The sequence below is a fragment of the Panthera uncia genome, assembly GCF_023721935.1.
Source record: "Panthera uncia isolate 11264 chromosome B2 unlocalized genomic scaffold, Puncia_PCG_1.0 HiC_scaffold_24, whole genome shotgun sequence".
NCBI lineage: Eukaryota > Metazoa > Chordata > Mammalia > Carnivora > Felidae > Panthera > Panthera uncia.
Genome location: NW_026057580.1, coordinates 8149394 through 8165884, shown reverse-complemented (window position 1 = coordinate 8165884; position 16491 = coordinate 8149394). Strand labels below are relative to the sequence as shown.

General features: G+C 55.7%; 2 protein-coding genes across 7 annotated transcripts in view; one reads left to right on the top strand and one right to left on the bottom strand.

Annotated features, from left to right (window-relative positions):
• HMGA1 (high mobility group AT-hook 1) overlaps positions 1-8488 on the top strand; it is a 9581-nt gene extending 1093 nt beyond the window's left edge. The window contains exons 3-6 of one of the 4 annotated variants that reach the window (XM_049653427.1): positions 3134-3279; positions 5034-5117; positions 5785-5839; positions 7119-8488. In XM_049653427.1, the coding sequence (XP_049509384.1) occupies positions 3178-3279; positions 5034-5117; positions 5785-5839; positions 7119-7372 (495 nt within the window). In that variant the 5' untranslated portion in view covers positions 3134-3177 and the 3' untranslated portion in view covers positions 7373-8488. Of the gene's footprint in view, positions 1-3133; positions 3313-5033; positions 5118-5784; positions 5840-7115 lie in introns of all 4 variants that reach the window. The other 3 variants (XM_049653426.1, XM_049653429.1, XM_049653428.1) reach the window with 3 other exon arrangements.
• Positions 8489-8669: 181 nt separating this feature from the next.
• On the bottom strand, positions 8670-11268 carry SMIM29 (small integral membrane protein 29). 3 transcript variants are annotated; one of them, XM_049653432.1, is made up of 5 exons: positions 11189-11268; positions 9958-10141; positions 9735-9760; positions 9306-9411; positions 8670-9115 (listed from the first exon to the last, which is right to left on the bottom strand). In XM_049653432.1, the coding sequence occupies exons 2-5, from the start codon at positions 10066-10068 to the stop codon at positions 9050-9052; spliced, it is 309 nt and encodes a 102-aa protein (XP_049509389.1). In that variant the 5' UTR covers positions 10069-10141; positions 11189-11268; the 3' UTR covers positions 8670-9049. The 3 variants fall into 3 exon arrangements, with proteins under 3 accessions (XP_049509389.1, XP_049509390.1, XP_049509391.1); XM_049653433.1 differs by having other exon boundaries at positions 9306-9372; XM_049653434.1 differs by having other exon boundaries at positions 10018-10141.
• Between the last annotated feature and the right edge of the window lie 5223 nt (positions 11269-16491).

The following is a 16491-nucleotide window of genomic DNA, read 5'->3' as shown; positions in this document are numbered from 1 at the left end:
AGGGCGCCCGCACCCCTTCCCCCGCGCCGCGGGCGCCCTGCGGGGGGCGGGGACCCGGGAAAGGCGCGCGGTGGGGGAGGGGGCGCGCGGCTGCGGCGAGCGCGAGTTGTGCACCCGGCGGAGCCCGGTGCACCTCGCGCGGCCGCCGCTCCCGCCGGAGCCCGAGCCGGGGCCCGGGGTGTGGGGGGCGGGGAGAGGAACAGGCTGCGGCGCCGCAGGCGGGTGGGGGGCCGGGCGCCCCCCGCAGCCTGGGGAAGTTCTAGAAGTGAGGGGGATGGGCAGGAACCCCGCAATTCGGCCCCGTTCCCGCTCGGCCTTTTTCCTGGTGCCCCCCCCCCCCCCACGCAGATGAGGCCGAATCGCGGGCCTGGGTTTGGGGCTTCACCCGGACCCCACCTCTGGCCCGGCCCGCGCCTCTTCAGCCCCCAGGGCCGGGCCTGCCCTCCGCCCCCACAAACAGGTTTCTCTGCTTTGCAGGGCTCTGTTGGAACTAGTCCCTTTGACTCCCCGTTTCATTTTTTTTTTTTTTTTTCTGGGGCTTTATTTTGCGGGGAGGGCGCGGAGGGAGGTGTCTTTCTTCCTCTGCCCCGCGCCCGCGCGCGCCAGGTTTCCTGCCCCAAGGCGGGCTTGGGTGCCCCCTCTGGCAGGAAGTGGGGCCGGGTGCACCCGCGTGGCGGTGCATGCGGTCGGGGTGCACCAGTTTCCCGCGCCTGCAAGAGCAGCCTGTGCCCCTCCCCCCGTGCGCTCTGGCCCCTAGTCCCGCCGGCCGACCTGCAACGGCCCGGCGCAGACACTTGCAGAGTCACCCTGGGGCCGGGTCTGGAACAGGGGGCGACAGGGACTTAACCATTCTCTAGGCGGGTAGGGAAAGTGGCGGACTAGAGGGGTCGCCAGGAACCTACTGTATCCTGCTTGCCTACTTGCTGTGTGACCTTGGACAACTCTTCAGGCCTCTCTGGGCTACTTTTTTTTTCCAGAAAACAAGGGAGTGCTATGAGGATTTCCTAGGGTCGTTCTTGTAGATTCCCTAAGCCTTTGTGGAATACACATTGCGTGCCCGGTGTATGGAGAGGGACAAGCTTGAGGCCCAGAAAGGCTTATTACAAACTGAAGGATTGAGGTCGGGCCCTAAACATGGCTTCGCCCAGCTAGGCCTCTGATTTTCAGAAACAGGTGGAAGAGACAAGCATTTGTTGGTCTCACCAGAGAGGGCCTCAGGCCTTCATTCAGTTCCTGGAGGCCTGGATTGGGAGGGGGGTGATTGGAGAATGGATTAAAGGGTCCCCAGTAGCAAAAAGTGGGGGGAAGCACCAGATGATGCAAGAACTTCCCCCAGAGACCCACCAGGATTCCCAGGCCTGCTGGGCCCAGGCTTTCTGGGATTAGGGGCTGGCTTGGCCCAACTGGAACCCCCTCTGTGAGGGGGCCTTCAACAGACCTCATGTGAGGTCAGCACTCATTTAGGCTGATTAATTTTGATGTTTAGTTTGAAGGGGAACCTGTGGTGTAATATAAGATTCTAATCACTGCCTGTAATTACAGAGCAGGCCAAGCCACTAATGACGGAGCAGGATAAATCACCAACCACCTTGTTTAAAAGGGTCTTCAAGTCTGAAATATTATAAAATAGAATAATTACCAGACAAAGTCTCGCCGTCTGGAGAATCTTGATGCTTGGGGATGGGGGCCTCCAGTCCTCCAAAAGTCCCTAGTTTGCAAAAAACATTTCCTCCCCGCCCTCATCGAGTTAAAATTGGAAATTGTCTGAAAATCGGAAAAAGGGAAAGAGAAGTCATTTTCAAATGTTCTAGTTTTCGTTTTGATTGGAGTGAGATTTCCCATTGTTTAGACATTTCAACCATCATCTGGTTTGATCTTGCGTCAGTCTGGAGAAGCAGGCGGTTGAGGTGGATGTCTTACCATTACCCCCATTTTACAGATTGCAGGTCTTTTAGAAGTGAGGCTGCTTGGGCCCACCCTTTGCCAAGTGCAACCAGGGATTGGTTACCAAGAAGGTGTAGAGCCATAGGTCTCCCAGGTTGAGTATCTTTAACTGGGAAGACAGACGGGGTGGAGCACCCTCACTGTCTTTTAAGCTTCTGGAAGAGGCTCCCAGATAAAGGGGGCAAATGCTGCAAGCAGTGGGAAGTTTTAGGTAAGCTGAAAATTGGTGGGGCTGATTAAACACAAAACGGCCTGTATATAAGAAGAGGAAAGATGCTAGAAGAGAACCAAGAAGCTTTGGAGGACTGACGACCAGCTCTGCCCAGGCTGGGGGAGTGGGGCATGGGGGAGGGCAGCTAGCATCTGTTCCGAAGGATCCATCTCAGTGCAGAATTCCTGCCCCTCCTGAAAGCAGGCATCAAAGGGGACAATCTCATTTGGCTCCAGGTGGACGGGGGTGGAAGAGGAGACCCACCTTTCAGCTTTAGGTTTCTTTTCCGCCCCCGTGTGATTTCAGCCCACTTCCCCTTCCCAGACTTCCCATCCTTGAGTCCCCAAGGCTCTATCCGGAGAGAGAACAGAGAGAACTAGTGGGGTAGGCACCATCCCTGGCTGGGCGATTGGTACAGAGTATCAAGCTTGGCCCTGGTAGCGCCTGGTCCCGAGGCTTGGGCCAAAGCAGGTGGGCCAGGGACTGATGCCCACGGCTGCCAGATGGAAGCCCAAGGCTTATTCTCTGCTTACCTTTCCTCCCTTGTTGCCTGTGGGCCACTCAGGCTTGGCTTTCTCTTAAGAGAAAGGGCGGCTGGCTAGAGAAGGGACCCCCGGCAGTGTGAGGATCCCCCCACCTCATCCACACCTTTGCCCTGGTGACCTCACCCACAGCCACATCTGAGCCTGCTGTGCCTCTTGGGCCTGGGCCCTGTGGGGGTGGCAGGACAACAAAGCGCCCTTCTGAGCAGGAGATAAGGAGCTGATTAGAGCCAACGGCTCGACCCCACCCTGTAGCAACATGCTGGGCTGGGCGGACCCCCACCCCCACCAGCCTAAGCAGGGTGGGGATCCTGGATCCCTGGGAGCAGGCAGGGTCCTACAGGCAGGCCACCTTGAAGGTGGGGGAGTGGTAAAGGGGGTAGGAGGTGGCCGAAGCAAAATGTTGTGTTTAAAACGACTTCTCCTGCTTTCCTAGCATCCCAGCCATCGCTCCTCCACCTGCTCCAGAGAGAAGGGAAGATGAGCGAGTCGAGCTCGAAGTCCAGCCAGCCCTTGGCCTCCAAGCAGGAAAAGGACGGCACTGAGAAGCGGGGTCGGGGCAGGCCGCGCAAGCAGCCTCCGGTGAGTCCCGGGACGGCGCTGGTAGGGAGTCAGGTGGGTGTCCGAACCTTTGCCTCGGTTTACCCCTTTGGGCTAGGGAGGTGCCAAGTGAAAACTGGAAGAGGGGTGCAGGATCCTTGCTCAGTGTGTGTCCTCCAACATGCACCCAGCGCATGCCCACCCTGGCCCGTTGCTGAGACCCCAGGAGAGAAGTGGGGGCTGAGGAATCTGAGTGAACTCTGAGCCCTTGCCGGCCGATCCAAGCCAGAAGCGACCTTGCAGTCACACAGGCGAGAGCTCGCACTCTGGTGAAGTACCCACCCTTGACTTCCAGTCTGTTGTGGACCAATGCGTTGATAAAACACAGAAAAGAGGAGTTACATGTATATAGAAGTTCACGTTTTCAGTCCCGAGATTTCGTTGTACAGACTATTCTGTCAATTGGCTGTGAAAGTTTACGAATACCTGTCAATTTCTGTACTTCCTCATCCCAGGCCTGTAACAAAAAAATCCTGGGCCAGCATCTATCCATGGGCCTCCCTTAGAGTGGCCCTAGGCCAGGCTCTGGCTCTGTAAAAGGAAAACTGAAGCCCAAGAACTTGAAAATGTGGGGGAGTTGGTGAGAGAGTAACCCTCAACCCTGGTGCTGTCCCCTGCTGAGGTCTCCCGGGGTTAGAAGGCCAGCTTGGCCTTTTGGGGGCCCCCTGCCCTGTGGTGGAGATCCTGGATTCTCTCACAGGGGCAGTAACTGGTGAGGCCCAGCTCACTTCCCTTTCCCCAGGAAGAGGAAAGGGATTGAGGGCAACCCTTGCCCTTTATACCGTGGGCCTCGGCTTCCACATCTGTAGGTTGAAGAGTGCTGTCTGTACTGACTCTTTAGGGAGATAATGAGCCGTGGGATGTCTGAGTGGTGGGATTCAGCTGCCTCTTTCAGAGGCCACAATGTGTGGAGGGAAGTCAGTCTGGTTCCCTTGGTCTCCACCTGGAGCCAGTTAGCTGGGGTCCACAGGGGGGTGTCCGAGAAGGAGTGTTGGGCTGCTGGACCAAAGTTCTAAACAGCCTATGGGCAGTCCCCCCGAAACCATAGCTGACCTGCCTTTACTGCTCAGCTTCTATGCATTATGCAGCAGCTTTTTTATCCTGTCAGGCTTATTAAAATTTCAGCGGCAACCATGGCCAGGATCTCTGTTTCTGACATCTGGGCATCATTCCTGCTCTGGGAGGCAGCCTAGAGGGAGTCCAGTTTGCAGGTGGAGGCTGGAGGCTCCCTCCACTGTCGCGGGGCCTCCTTTCCCCTTCTGCGTCCTCCACAGTCTCCAGCCTGTGTCGTCTGAGGGGGTGGGCAGCAGTCTTGGCCCAGTGCTAGACATTCCCACATCCTTCCTTTACTTTTCGTGATGCCTCGTGAGGTGAGTGTGGTCACCATTTACAGTTGAGGAAACTGAGGCCCAGGCATTCTGTGTCTTGCCCAAGAGCTTAGAGCCCTTCGGTGGCAGAGCTCCCTGACAGTGTCTTTCTTCTCCGGTGACACCTTTCCCTTTTCTGGTTTCTTGTCACTTTGTTGTCATAGGGCAGCATGGGAGGGGCTTTGCGAAAGACGGTCAAAGTCAGAACCTGCATCACGAGGGCTTGCCCGCCATGGTTCCTGTGGATTTCTGGGTCGGGGTGATGGCTTGCTGACTCAGTCTTGCTGGGGCACGGGAGAGAGCTGTGTCTTTTGAAAGGGGCAGGACAGGTGGCATCTGTGTCCCTGATGACCCCATTTGTCTTTGCAGAAGGAACCCAGCGAAGTGCCAACACCTAAGAGACCTCGGGGCCGACCAAAGGGGAGCAAAAACAAGGGTGCTGCCAAGACCCGGGTAAGGACGAAGGAGGAGGGCCCTGTCCCCGTGGCCACGGCTGTGGGGGGCTCTGGGAAGGGCCTGTACCCTGCCCCCTCTTCCCTGGCATATGGGTGGCAGGGGGAGTCTTTGCGAATTGGGGGAAAGCAGGGTGATGATCGAGGTCTTCCTTCCGGGGACTTGGTCCTGCCCAGGACAATGGGGAAGTCAGGTCAGAAGTCCTGCGGCTTTCCTCGTCCGGAGAAGGGAGAGTCAGGAAGAGGGAAGGGACAGCAGCACCAGTCCCTGGGCTGAGAGTGCTTCCTTCCATTCCAGGGTCCCCTGGGTCCCGAGGGAGTGGGGTTAAGCAGGGAAGGCCAGATTCACAGTGGCATCAGCCTCTCGGAGCAGTTGTTTTGTTTTTTATTTTATTTTTTCTGAGACACGACTCATATCCTCTGAGTCATGGGTGGAGGAGGGAGTGGGGGGCGTGTGTGTATATTGGGGGGGGTGGGCAGTGTGGCTGGCCAGTCATCACCAGCTGGACTCGGGTGGGCCTGCCGGGGTGACAGTCCTGGGCCGCCCTGAGCAGAGGTACGTAGTTCTGCTCCTCCCTGCTCTCGCTCACCATCGGGGCCCTTGGTCATTTGGGGGAGCACTGTCAGGAACATTTTTGACTTAGTGGATCTTTTCTCGGACCATCTAGAAAACTACCACAACTCCAGGGAGGAAACCAAGGGGCAGACCCAAAAAACTGGTAGGTGAAGGGACAGCGGTGGTTTGGTTTTTCTGGGGAGGGTGTTGAGGTTGGGTGATGCCTGTTCCTCCTGGGCACTCACCGTGGAAAGACGGCTCTGGCTGACCAGAGCCGGGCATGGTGGGACATCATCCCTCTATCCAGGCCTAGAGAGGGAAAGGGATTCTGGGTCCTGGCACCCAGCCCAGGGCTTTTAAAGGGCTGTGTCCATAGCAGTAAGGGGTCCCAGGTACAAACCAGACTAGACCCCCGCCCTGGTGGGGGGGGTGGGGCCACCTCTCCTTCCTCTACTAGAACAGACTCAACTTTTAGGGAGAACTTGGAGGCCATCTAGTCCCCCCGGCCCCCCACCAGTAGAAATGAGGAAAGAGTGCTACCTGGGCATAGGGTGAGGTTTGTCCTCCACCTATCCATTTCTGAGTCCCCCACAAATAGCTGCTAATGGAAGAAGGTGGCCTGAGTCCGGAGGCTGCCCCTAGGGCCTACACTGAAGTTACGGCCACCCCAGCCTTGATCTTCCTGGCCCTTTTCTACCCCAAACCTGCTCCCTGAACTCCCTGAGGCCTTCATTCCTCGAGCTGAGCCACCACCAGGGTGAGGAGGGGGGTCAGAGGGTGCTGGCTGGGCCCCAGGAGTGAGTAACAGGAAACAAGTTGTTTTGGAGTTTGTGCCTGGCACGGGGACCGCAGGCCCGTGTGGTGTCCCGACATTCCCGCCCAGTGAGTGAGCCCCGGCGGCACACACTTCCCCTTCCTCCCCGCCCTGGCCTGGGGTCAGTCAGCGGCCCAGCTCCCCAGCCCAGCAGCTGCCCCTGCGGGCCAAGGCCACCTGGTTCCCCTGCACTGCACCCAGCAGGGGGGGCTCACGCACCCTGCAGCCGCACCTTCCTCGGTCCTCTCCCTGGCCCCCTCTCCCTTCCCCTCCTCCAGAAAGCCCGGTAGTGACTTCCTCACTGCCTGGAGCTCAGGGCTGCACTGAGCTGTGCGGGTCCCCCCACCCTGCACCCACCACGGGCCCCAGGGCCAAGGAGGGCTGGCTCTGTGTGAGAGCGGCGTGTGTGTGGGTTTTTTCCCTCCCTTTAAATTCTTCCTTTTTTATGAATGAAACTGGGCCGTGGAGGTTGCTGAGTCACTCACACACTCAGCCCTGACTCATCCCCCTTCTGGAGAGCCAGGGAGCACAGAGAGGGGTGGGGGCAATCTTGGCCTGTGCCCTTTCCCCCCTGAGTGGGAGGGGGGGCAGACCTGGCACTCTTGCTGACTGCCCTGCCCACCTCACAGGAGAAGGAGGAAGAAGAGGGCATCTCGCAGGAGTCCTCCGAGGAGGAGCAGTGACCGCGCCGTGCCGCCTGCTCCTTCACCGGGGAGCAGTTTCCTTCTGGGACTGGACAGCTCCGCTCCGCTCCCACCGCCCCCGCCCCTCCCCCCAGGCCCACGCGTCACCGCCACCTACCTGTGCCCTCACCACCACACTACACAGCACACCAGCCGCTGCGGGGCCCCAAGGCCTGAGTGGGGAGCAGTTTCCTTTGGTCTAGGTTTCCAGCGACCCCTCACCCATGCGCACATTTGCCCTTCCAGACAAAGCCGACTTCCCGCCTCGCCGCACCCTGCCCCTGCTGCGTCCCCACGCTCAGTGGTTGGGGACATTGCTGACTGGGCTCTTGGTATGGGGGTCCCCTCTGCTTCCCCACTCTTCCTTCTGGCTTCCCACTAAGGGGCCTGGGAGGGCTCCCCTGGCCTTAAAAGGGGCCATGCCCCATCTCATTCTGATCTGCCCCACTCCACAGCACTGGCAGCAGCAGGTACGGCCAGTGGGGAGGGGTGCTTAGCCCCAAGATGCGCCCACCCAGCCTGTGTCTCACCAGGTGTGGCTCACGCCCACTTTTCTTCCTTCCCACCTTGCTTAGTCCTTGCTCGAGGTCGGACAGCCCCGTTTGGGGCACGGGAAGGAAGGCAGGAGGGGTCTGAGCCCCCTACCCTCTCCAAACGGGCTCCAGCCCACCTCACCGCCACCCTGGAATCTATTGCAGTGAGGGAAATTCGGTCACCCTTTATCCAGGAGGCCCAGGTTCCCTGTGGCAGCCACCTAAGGTGGGCTGGAGCCACTGCCCAATCCTCTCCGCTTCTACCCTAGGCCTCAGTTTCCCCTTTCCTCACACGGGGCACTAATAACAAGGAGCTAGCCTTGCCCACTCCCACCCTTCTGCTCCTCCCCACCCCCCAAGGTTCTGGTTCCATCTTTCCTCTGTTCACAAACTACCTCTGGACAGTTGTGTTGTTTTTGTTCAATGTTTCCATTCTTAGACATCCGTCATTGCTGCTGCGACCAGCGCCAAATGTTCATCCTCATTGCCTCCTCCTGTTCTGCCCACATCCCCCTCCTCCAAGATGCTCTTAGGGGAAGGGGCCTGGGGCAGAGCAGGCTGGGTTACCGACCACCCCAGTCCCAGGGAAGGTGGGGGCCCTGCCCCTAGGATGCTGCAGCAGAGTGAGGAGTGGGGGGGGCCTGTATTGACCGACAAGGGTGTAGGGGCCACCTTTTCCCCCTGTTCTGTCGGGGAGGAGGTAGCCATTATTTGTCCCAGCCTGGGGCCCCCCCATCTGGTTTCCTATTTGCAGTTACTTGAATAAAAAAAATATCCTTTTCTGGACTGGAGTCTTCTCTGTGGTGGGCACCTGGGGTAGGAAGGCTGGAAACTAAGGATCTAGTTGTTGGGGGTGGCTTTCAAGGTGCTCTTCAGGCTGCGGGAGGCGGGGTGGGGGGGGGGGAGGACAAGCATTAGCTCCAGGGAAGGGTAACTTAAGCCTCTCGAAGAAATCGACCACACCCCTAGCCACAAAACATTTATTTACAAAATATATATACTGAATACTATACATTAGGCCTTGTCACCATGGAAACCAATCCAAAGCCGAGTAGGGGAGGGCTCAGAGAAAACGGTCTCCAACCACCCTTCCACCCCAGAAGGAAAAACTTGTATTATTAGCCCCTTGGGAGTGGATGGTAGGCTCAGCCCACAAAGGCCTGAAGGCCGGAAGGGGGGCGGGGAGGGTCGGTTGTGAGGTGCTACTGGGTATGGATGGGAGGAGAGGAGACCCGGTACCCAGCAGGGGGAGCTGGGTGAGTGCAAATGGGAAGGCAAGCAGCAGGCTGCAGGCCCTGGGCACTCCCAAGACCCCATGGTTCTGGAGATCAGGGCAAGGGGGTCAGGTTAGGTCTTGACATCCAGCAAGGGCATCCGCTTGTGCTGGAAGCCACTCTGCCAGCCGTGTACCACCTGTGAGGGAAGAGATCATGCCACCAGGCTGGGTTCCAGGGCAGAGGCCACGACACAGCCTCCGGGGCACCCCACACTGGTGGCGGCCCCAAATGGGGAGGGCCGAGGGCAGAAGCAGGTTCTTGTTTCAGGGGGAGTATGGGTGAGAACACGGACCTCTGCTGATTGTCCCTGCCCCCGGAGTGCTCACCTTGGGGTCTCCCACATCAGACAGTAGCTCCTGCTCAGCCTCATGTAGCTCCTCAGCAGGGTCGTAGCTGTACATGGGGAGCAGGTGATGGCGAAGCCGGTCCACTCTGGGGAGCAGGGGAGGGGGCTCAGCCCAGGGGGGTGCCCACTCCCTTCAAACACCTGACTGTCCAAGGCAGGGGCACTTGCAGTGGGTGCCTTTAGGGGCACACAAAGGTTCTAAGCATCCATGCCCGAATCTACAAGGGGCCCCTCTCCGGTGGGTAAGCCGCACGTGGGCAGGAAAACCTAACAATGGGGTGTAGGGAATTTCGGGCTTGTAGAAGGATGGCTGAGGGGCATCTCAACGCGTAGGCAGAGGAACCCAGATCCCAAGGGAAGAAACTGAAGCAGAATGCAGGAGAGGTAACAACAGGGCAGGGACACTCACCGCTTTTTCTTCTGGACATACATTACCTGTAACAGAGACACAGCACTGTGGAGGCTGCTGAGCGAGCCCAGGATGGCCCACAAGCGAGAGGGACCCACCTCTACCCCCTCCACTCCCAAAACAGCAGGACAGCTGAGACAATGTGTGCAGGCTGGCTCAGGCCCACCCAGCCGTGCCTTAGCAAAGGTGTGGGTGTATATGTGTGGATGTGGGGGCTCCTTACCACAGCCACCACCACCCCGACCAGGGTGATGAGGAAGAAAGGCCCCAACACATAGCCCACCATGGAGTCGCTGTTGGCCTGAGGGACATTGGGCACTGTAGTGTTACTCATGACATCGGCAGCCGGAGGGCTGGGTAGTCAGCATGGGCAGTAGTGCCTCGGGAGGGCGCCTCCACTGGGCTCCCTGGGGAGGAGGAAGGGAGGTTATCAATTTCAAGCTCTGGATCCCTCCCCAAGAGCGATGTATCACAACTTAGGTCAGGCACCGGGACAAGGGATCCTCCAGGTCAGGGTGCTGGGTTTAACCCTCCAGTGACTCTCAGCAAATCCTGGGTTTGGAGGGCATCGAGGGGAGGCCCAGAGTCCCGCTCGGCTCCTACCCCCCAAATCAGGGTGTGGCCCAGCTCGGGGTGGCCAACGTTTGCACATCTCAACTGGGAAAAGCTTAGACACAGGTTCCCAGGTCCTGCTCCCACCTCCTGGGACGCTGGGCTGCCAGCACCTATCCAGTGGAGCACAAAGGGGAGATTTGGTCCTGCACTGTGGCCTAGGGGGTGAGGGAGGAGCATCTGAAGGAGACTGCCTCCGTCCTGGTCCAGTCCCCACATTTTAGACTATGGGCTCTCCCTGTGCCCTCCCTGTCCCCGGTGTGACTGCAGACATACAGCCTGGATAGCCTCTCCCCCCATTGGTCTCATGTGCCAGGGTGGACACAAGTGGGCAGGGCTGGACTGTATCTGTGAGGTGATGTCACCTCCCTCTGGTCCCCACCCGGGGCTCCGCCCAGGTCCCTCCCCTCTTAGCGAGGGCTGACAGGCGGGAGGTGACAGGGTCAGCTCCCATCAACAGATGCAAGGAGATTGTCCATAGGCTCTTGCACGCAGACCCCAACGTCCCTGACCCCGCTTCGCCTGGGTCTCCATCGGAGGGCAAGGTACGAACTACCCGTCCCGGTGTCCGTCGGGGCACCGAGCTTGCCCAGTCGCATGCACACCGTCCCACAGTCGAGGGGACGTGCCGAGGTGGGGCGAGTGTCAGGCCGCTCCGGGGATGCGGACCAGCATCGGCGAGTGGGAGGTAGTTCCCACTGCGCTGGGCGGCTCAGGCCGGGGGAGGGAGGGAGGTTTGGGGAGCGGTGCGCAGAGGGGCCCAGGAATCCTAGAATCCCGGCACCCCGAGGCATGGACCCGTCCGGGCGCTCTGCAGCCCATCCAACCCGTTCATGCCTTACCTCCCGCCGCTGTAGCCCGGACAGGAACGCCCTCGGTTGGCTCCCAGGCCCCGGAAGAGCTGGCAGGCGCGTGATCAAAGGACCCGGGGAAATGGGCGGGGCTTCACTACAGGGGCGCAGCCAATCCAGTGGCCGAAGGCGGACGGCCCGGAGACGGCTGGAGCGGCCAATCCGGAGGCTGGGGGTGCGCAGTGCGAAGGCGGGGACGGCCCGGGTTGCAGGGTCCACCCCGCGGCAGCAGAGGGCAGCCGAGGGCTGCGCAGAAGGGGGAGGAGAGTGCGCGGGGAGGGGAGGGGCGGGGCGGGGCCGGGGCCGGGGCCGCTTCCCGGCGTCCCCCGGGGCGGGACCCCAGCCGAGCGCCCCCGCCGGGGAGCTCAGGTGGCCAGGGAAGGTGTGACGTCCGGTTTGCTCAGGCTTCTGGGTGGAGCTCCGGTGTAGGGCCAAGCCGCGGCGTGGGGCGGCTGGCTGCTCTTCCCTTCACGGCCGGACCCTGCCCCAGGCCCACAAGGTCTCCATTATGTTTATTTAGCCTTCCAAGCCTCCTAGTGGCCCCCTAGGCTGTGCTCAGAGGGTAGATAGAGTAGACAAGCCCGGCTTAGGTCCTGCGCGGCCGTGGGACCTGGGCCCACTTACCCACCCACCCTTCTCTGCGCCTCAGTCTTAACGTCTGTAAAACAGGCTGGTGTGCGGATTAACCGATGACATGCGATGCCCTGTTAAAAGCCCCGTTAACCTTTTCGTGGTTTGCAGGGGCACGGGTGGAGCAGCGCGGTGCAGTCCCCCTGGGTCACAAGCAACTCGCGACACCGGTGAATTTGAAAGCTTTCGTGGTCTGTTAGTTACAATGTCACCCACTGGAGAAATGTGAATAAGGTGGATGGATTTTACCGATATCAGTATCCTGGTTGTGATCTTCCACTATAGTTTTGCAAAAGTTAGCATTGGGGGAAGCTAGGCAAAGCGTATAAGGGAGCTCTATTATCTCTTACAACTGCATGTGAATCTACAATTACCTCAGGTAGGTATGTGTAGTTTTGTACCAGACCCCCCACCCCCACCCCAGCCCATTACACACGATTAGGAAAACTCCAGACTGGCAGGTGATGGAAGCCACCCAAGAACACAAAAGTTGTGGGAGCTGAACGAGGCTGAGGCCCTCCAGGGTCCTTGGGTGCTACTGGAGATACAGGAATAAGCTGGATCGGCTTATTCTTGCCAGAGACAGCCAGTGGCGTGGACATGGTTGAGCCACTTGGTCTGGTCTGGCCAGTTTCCTCAGGCCTTTCCGAAGGAGGTTGGATAAGGGCGGGTCTGATGCAGAGATGACCCAACGGAGAACCAGAGGGCAGTTGAGAACTCTGGCCTCTTGCCTTCAGACACCATCATCTGACTGGTGGGAAATCAGAGATAAAAGGAAAGGAATGACAGAAATGCCCAGGTCTGGAGGCTCCGGGTGGATTCCCTGGTGTTTCTCAGGCTTTTGAGTCTGGAGAGTAAGGAGACCACCCATCCCAGGCTTCTATCAGAGGTGAGGGCAGACGGAGGAAACCACCTCCCCAGGCAGGACTTGCTTCCTATATATGTATTTTTTATTATATGCTTAAATCGACTGAGCCACCCAGATGCCCTGGGCTTGCCTCATCTTGCAAGGTTAGGAGCAAATAATTAGTTTGAGAACTCAGACCCCTTTGGCTGCTCACATACCCAGCTTTTGTCCTCATCCCCACAGCTTCTGACCACATATCTCGAGGGCCCTCTAGGAGTGGGCTTAGTGGTCAACTGGCTAAGCCAGTATGTCGGGGTCTCAGTGTCAGAAACTCAGCACGTTTCCCTTCCCGCCAGGACAGAACACCGTTCTGAGCTAGGCAGGGCAGGTGGGGGTGGCCCCAATTTACAAATGATTTGAAGCCCGATTTGTTCTAGTGATAAGGCTTTAGAAATCCCTTGGGTACCCCAAGCCCAGCCGGGGAATACTGCAGCCCTCTCTGCTCTCTTCACGCTGCTGCTACCTCAGGAAGGGGAGAGAGAGGGCAGAGCTGAGGCTGCACTGTGCCACCCTGATCAAGTTTTGCGTGTTCCCTTACCCGTGTTGCTACGGGGAGTGCCTAGGCTTATGTATCCACTTCCACTGATGCTTTGCTCATCCTTGTGTCCCCCTACTCTGGACCCACCTAACAAATCATAAAAGCAACCTTTGGAAAGATCAAAATGTTGGCAAGTAATATAAACTCATTCCAGGACAAAACGCAAGAAGATTTATAGGAATGCAAAACTACCCAGCCCCCAGCGAGGTAACATTCATACTGTGTGGCATCCATTTAAAAAAATGGATTAAAGGGCACGTGGGTGGCTCAGTCTGTTAGGCATCCGACTTCAGCTCAGGTCGTGATCTCAAGGTTTGTGACTTCAAGCCCCATGGCGGGCTCCCTGCTGTCAGCACAGAGCCTGCTTCAGTTTCTCTGCCCCTCAACTCTCTCTGCCCCTCCCCCACATTCTCTCTCTCTCTCTCTCTCTCCCTCAAAAATAAATAAATATATATTTTTTAATGGATCCATAAAGGGGCGCCTGAATGGCTCAGTCAGTTAAGAGTCTGACTCTTGGTTTTGGCTCAGGTCATGATCTCATGGTTTTGTGGGTTCAAGCCCCGCTTGGGATTCTCTCTCTCCTCTCTCTCTGCCCCTCCCCACTGCCTCTGCCCCTCTCAAAATAAATAAACTTAAATAAATGAATAAATAAATAAAAATGGATTCATAAATACTTAGACGTGCAAAGAGGCAGGAAAACACAATCTATAATCAACTGAAACTGATCCAGAACTGACAGATGTTAGACCTGAGGAGGACATTAAAACAGTTATAACTGGGGGTGCCTGGGTGACTCAGTTAAACATCCGACTTCGGCTCAGGTCATGATCTCATGGTTTGTGAGTTCAAGCCCCACATTGGGGTCTGTGCTGACAGCTCAGAGCCTGGAGCCTGCTTCGGATTCTGTGTCTCCCTCTCTCTCTCTCTACCCCTCCCCTGCTTGCACTCTGTCTCTCTCAAAAATAAGCAGTAAAAGTTAAAAAATAAAAATAGAACAGTTATAACTGTATTCTTTATGCTCAAAAAGTTAAGGGCAGACAAGGAAGATATAAAAAAAAAAGCCCCAGATTGAATTTTTAGACATGAAGTCTCCAATGTCCAAAATAAAATATACAGTGGGTAAGATTAATGGCAGATCAGATATTGCAGAAGAAAAGGTAAATGAACATGAAGGCATTAGAATAGAAATTACCCAAAATGAAACAGAAGAAAGAGTCTAGAAAAAAATTACAAGAGCATCGGGGAGTTGTAGGACAATCTCAAGTGGCCTAACATATGGTGATTAGAGGCCCAGAAGAAGAGAAAAATGTCCCAAATGTCCACTGATAGATGAGCGGATAAAGAAGATGTGGTATAAATATACAATGGAATAGTATTTCGCCATAAAAAGGATGAAATCTTACCATTTGCAACAACATGGATGGAACTAGAGAGTATAATGCTAAGCAAAGTAAGTCAGTCAGAGAAAGACAAATATATATATGATTTCACTCATGTGGAATTTAGGAAACAAACGAGTAAAAGAAGAAAGAGTGGGGCGCCTGGGTGGCTCAGTCGGTTAAGCGCCTGACTTCAGCTCAGGTCATGATCTCACAGTTCGCAAGTTCGAGCCCCGCGTCAGGCTCTGTGATGACAGCTCAGAATCTGGAGCCTGCTTCCGATTCTGTGTCTCCCTCTTTCTCCCCCCTTCCCCCACTCACACTCTTTCTCTTCTCTCAAATAAACATTAAAAAAATTTTTTTAAAAAAGAAAAAAGACAAACCAAGAAACAGATTCTTAACTGTAGAGAACAATCTGATGGTTACTGGAGGGCAGGTGGGTGGGGGGATGGGTTACACAGGTGATGGGGGTTAAGGAGTGCACCTGTCCGGATGAGCACTGGGTGATATTTGGAAGTATTGAGTCACTATCTTGTACTCCTGAAACTGACATTTTCTATGTTAACTATACTGGAATTAAAATAAAAAATATCTTTCAAAAACAAAAGTGAGGGGCGCCTGGCTCAGTTGAGTAAGTGCCCGACTTGATTTCGGCTCAGGTCATGATCTCGTCTTTCGTGAGTTTGAGCCCCACATCGGGCTCTGCACGGACAACACAGAGCTTGCTTGGGATTCTCTCTCTCTCCCTCTCGCTCTCCCTCTCTCTCTCTGCCCCTCCCCACTCTCAAATAAAGATTACAAAATAAAGGGGAAATAAAGACATCTTCAGATATATAAGAACTGAAAGAATTCATCACTAGCAGACCTGCTCTACAAAATTTCTTAAGGGAAGTTCTTCAGGCAAAAAGAAAATGGTACCAAATAAAAATATGGACCGACCCAAAGGAATGAAGAACTCTGGTGATGATAACTACATGAGTAAGTATATCATTTTTTTCTTATTACTTACATCTTTTAAAAAGAGAATTGTGTTAAAAAATAAAAAGTGATAATGTATTGTGGGGTTTGTGCACTGAGAATATTTACTGAGATAGACCACATTCTGGGCCATAAACAAATCTCACATTTACAAGGATTCAAGCTAACATACGTAAAAGTAAAATGTATTATGGAGTCAGACGTGATACAAAATGTATTATGTCAATAGCATAAAGGTTGGACAAGAAATGGAAATATAGTAAGATTCAGATATACATGAGGTTGTGTAATATCACTTAAAAGCGGACTGTGGAGGGGCGCCTGGGTGGCTCAGTCGGTTAAGCGTCCGACTTCGGCTCACGTCATGATCTCACAGTTGGTGACTTCCAGCCCCACGTCGGGCTCTGTGCTGACAGCTCAGAGCCTGGAGCCTGCTTCGGGTTCTGTGTCTCCCTCTCTCTCTGCCCCTCCCCCATCCGAGCTCTATCTCTCTCTCTCCCTCAAAATAAACATTAAAAAAAAAAAAAGTTTCTCTCTCTCTCTCTGCTTCTCTCCCCTGCTCCCATGGGCGTATGCTGTCTCTCTCTCTAAAAAAAGAAAAGAAAAGAAACCAATAACAGAAAGATACTTGGAAAATCCCCAAATGCTTGGAAAATGAGTAACACACCTCTGGATCAAAAATAATTAGGGGGTGCCTGGGTGGCTCAGACAGCCAAGTGTCTGACTCTTGATTTTGGCTCAGGTCATGATCTCACAGTTTGTGATATTGAGGCCCATGTTGGGCTCTGGGCTGATGGTGTGGAGCCTGCTTGAAACTCTCTCTCTCTCTCTCTCTCTCTCTCTCTCTCCCTCTCTCTCTCTC

Bases quoted from the DNA above. Each gene is read 5' to 3' on its own strand.
- SMIM29 (XM_049653432.1), bottom strand. From the start codon at position 10,068: ATGAGTAACACTACAGTGCCCAATGTCCCTCAGGCCAACAGCGACTCC. The intron at 9,412-9,734 runs GTGAGTGTCCCT...CCTGCTCCCCAG, and splicing joins TATGTCCAGAAGAAAAAGCG to AGTGGACCGGCTTCGCCATC. The intron at 9,116-9,305 runs GTGAGCACTCCG...CTTCCCTCACAG, and splicing joins CTGATGTGGGAGACCCCAAG to GTGGTACACGGCTGGCAGAG.